This window comes from Gavialis gangeticus, unplaced genomic scaffold (genome assembly GCF_001723915.1).
Source record: "Gavialis gangeticus isolate Ggan-Ray unplaced genomic scaffold, GavGan_comp1, whole genome shotgun sequence".
Lineage (NCBI taxonomy): Eukaryota > Metazoa > Chordata > Crocodylia > Gavialidae > Gavialis > Gavialis gangeticus.
The window spans coordinates 105,125,875-105,129,516 of NW_017729033.1; the positions used below are offsets into that span (position 1 = coordinate 105,125,875).

General features: G+C 36.7%; 1 protein-coding gene across 1 annotated transcript in view; it reads left to right on the forward strand.

Moving 5' to 3' along the window:
* Positions 1-3,642, forward strand: part of WDFY3 (WD repeat and FYVE domain containing 3) — a 258,223-nt gene that overhangs the window by 127,483 nt on the left and 127,098 nt on the right. The window contains exons 24-26 of the mRNA XM_019525884.1: positions 800-873; positions 975-1,136; positions 2,974-3,068. Of these exons, the coding sequence (XP_019381429.1) occupies positions 800-873; positions 975-1,136; positions 2,974-3,068 (331 nt within the window). The remainder of the gene's footprint in view (positions 1-799; positions 874-974; positions 1,137-2,973; positions 3,069-3,642) is intronic.

Consider the following 3,642-nt stretch of genomic DNA (forward strand, 5'->3'; position numbering starts at 1 on the left):
AAAAAAAAAAAAAAAAAAAAAAAAAAAAAAAAAAAAAAAGAACAAGTAAAGGGGCAAGAAAACTTGCTTTATTTACTCTTTCAAGCCATTTTTAATAGAAAGAGGGTTCAAATCTGTCTTATTTTATTTTTCATTCTTGGGTTTACTTTAAGATTTGAAGCCTTAACTTTCTACCTTTCTGGCGCTTCTATTGATGCAACAAATGATCTGCTGTGAAAAGTAGAAATGACTTAAAATATTGTATAGAAAATGTTTTTTGAAATTGAAAGAATTGTCAGTAAAGACTGAGTTTAGTCTTGACAGAGAAACAGAGTTAACTTAGTAATGGGTCATCTTCATTTCAGGTGGCAAAGAGTTTAAAAACATAAATGTGAAATCTAATTCTGAACTTAGGCCAGTTTAAATCTTAAAGAATACTGTCTAAGTCAGTGGCAGTAAACTTGTTATAAATTCAGGATCACGATGTGGTTCTGTGATTCTTTTCATAGAACTCTGATTTGTTATTGTGATAATTAGTAAATATTATTCCTGTTTCACCATATACATGGAGATTACCTGTGGTCTTCAAGTAGTCTTCTGTAGCTTTGCCTCTATATTTGACTTTTTTCTGTTGGCTGTGTAATTCAAAACTGAAATTATCATTTGAATAGGGTAGACAAGAAAATTATAATGTGATCCACTAGATTAATTTAATAAAACCCCACTAATCCAGGGTTTGTTTAATGCTTCATATATTATATATGATTAGATTTTCATAGATTTTCATATAAAATGTACCACTGTATATTCTGTATTTCAGGTCTGGCTTCATGCCCCATATGAGCTTCATCTTTCATTATTTGAGCACTTCATTGAACTTCTCACGGAGTCCAGGTATTAGTTGATATTAGCCTGGTAATATAATCTAAAATAAGGAATTATCCAGGAAACGTCCTGATTGTTTATTAAATCTTTTTTTTCTTTCTGTCTTTCAGTGAAGCAGCAAAGAATGCTAAATTAATGAGGGAGTTCCAGCTAATCCCTAAACTACTGTTGACTCTTCGAGATGCTTCTTTATCCCAGCCTACTATTGCTGCAGTGAGTAATGTGCTGAGCTTTTTGCTTCAGGGTTTTCCCAGCAGCAGTGACCTGCTCAGGTAACACAAACACTTACTGACATTTATTTATGTATTATTTATTTATTTAAGATGGGGATTTGCAAGAAACTTGCTTATGATAGTGCTTCTGTAGGGGACTAATATAAAGAGTTTATTGGAGCTATTCAATACATATAAATGTAAAAAACACAGGAAATAGTTTAAAACCAGCACCCTGGAATTGTACCTTAAGCTCAGTTTAAGTCACAGTAGAAATTACTATTAAATTGCTCTAGAATGTTTTCCAGTATGAAAGCTTGTACTAGAGATAATTATAAACATGGTGGAGATGCATAATATTCTAAATTCACTATAGCTCCAAGAGATTGTGACCATTTTTTGGAGATTGTCAAGTCTGTGTCACTGGTGCTTAAATTTGGGTTTGTTTAGAACTTTTGGAGCTATCATGCTGCTCCACATTAAAATGCAGCATTTACCATTCTCAACTGAGAGGTTTATTTCTAGTTCTCTTTCTAAACAGGCAGCTTGTAGAAAAATATCTAAGTATCTCTGATGGAACAGTGGGTGACAACAGATAAATATTACCTTTTCAGTTGCATCTGGTCTGTATAAGGACTTATAACATGTTAAATTAATTGGTGAATTATTTCAACTAGTACACTGTTATGCTCTCCCCCACACCCAGAAATTCAGACTGTGGGAGAGAATGGTGGTAATGCAGAGAGGGTAATTAGGGAGGACCCTAGATTCAGAGTTCTGGGGCAGAGGAAGGGGCAATGAGAGGTTGAGGTAGAAGGGGAGGGACAGTGAGGGGTTGGGGTGCTGGTGTTAGAAGAGGCTTATGTTCAGGGGTGTTGTGAGAGTTGGATATTGTTTAGGGGGCTTCTGTTTTATGTTGGTATTCTAGTTCCCTTTTAAGTTGTCTCATTCTCTTGTTCATTCCCCTGTTTAAAAAGTTACTCTGTTCTCTTATTGTATACTGCCATGAACCTTTGCTGGGTAGGGTGGCATATAAATCAAATAAGTAAATAAAGAATAGAATAGAATAGAATAGATACGAGTAAAGAATTGTCATGTTGCTATTTTGGCTCAGTTAGTGTTTTTACTTTTCATATGTTGGTAGTATGAAACAACTTACCTTTCTGTATTTTTGCCATGCTCTAGACATAATTTATTTATAGAATTAATGTTATGCAATTCATAATTTTCTTATGAAATGAACAAAGACAATGCTTGTTGCTTTATTCCTGCCACTCCTCAGGGCTTTCTGTTTGCTCTTAATGGTAGCAGCACAGCCAGAATCTGGGTAACAGTGTTTAGTATTGTCTTAATTGTACTCTTCAGGATTGGTGTGCATTTCTCCCAAAGAACAGGAAAACAAGAATAGAAACCTTAGATAAGATCGAAATAACAGAGATAGAATGCGCAACTATGCAGGAGTTAAGTTAGCTAAGTACATGTCAGATTGCTTACTGACAAGTAAGCAAAATTTATTTCTCCTTTGTCCCTCTTTGTGGTACTCTGTTGGTAAGACAGTCTTTACTGTCTTTACTGAAAGCAGGAAGTTATTCTTCCTGCTTTCTAAGATCACATTCTTATATTGTGTTTGAGCATTTTTAATGCAAGAGACTTGCACTGTCAAACCAGTCTTGACAGCCAGGATATTTTAACAGCATTGACCTGTAATATTTGGTCAGGGATACCCTTTTAGGAGATAGGTATTAGTCTCTGAACACTGATTGCTGTCTTAGTTTTCAGAAGTAAGAAAATGAACTTTTTTGTATATTTTTCCTTGTACTAATTTTTATGGTGAATGTTGAATGCGAATAATTTACAGATTAAAGTCAGTCCATCATACTCTTTCCTTTCCATGAAGGTTTGGACAATTCATCTCTTCTACTTTGCCTACATTTGCAGTCTGTGAGAAGTTTGTAGTAATGGAGATAAATAATGAAGAAAAACCTGATATTGGTAAGTAGCTTTCAGTATTTGAGTAGAAGAAAAATAATCTGTGATATTCTGTGTATAAATTATTATTGGTAATGCATTCTACATTTTAATTCTAGTATATCTGCTTAGTTTAATAAGTCCTTCAGATTTGTGTGTTAAGCAAGCTGTGCATGGAGAAAAGTTCTTGTGTATCCTCTCATTTGATTTCCTTCACTTTCATGTTACCTCCCCAGTTTCTCTCACTTGTTTTATGAAATCAGTTGGAAATCTCCAGCCCTTCATTCACAGTGACAGAAAGTGAGCTTATCAGCCTTCCAGGTCTCGCATCCATCTGCCAGGAAGAGTCGGGGCTACACTGGGCGGCTGGGCGGCAGCAGTGCTGGGAGCAGAGTGGCGGCAAAATTTGGGGTGGATGCAGCATCTTCCCAGCACTGCTGACTTCCGCTCCAAGCCCAACCCCTGCCGAGAAGAGCTCCGCACAGTCCCTGCTGCAGCCCACTTCGCCCCACACTGATCCGGGGAAACATGTTCCCCCTCCCCACCATGCCCTCCTGGGGTGCAAGCAGTGGTGGGAGCTGCACCCCCCCAGGTAGCG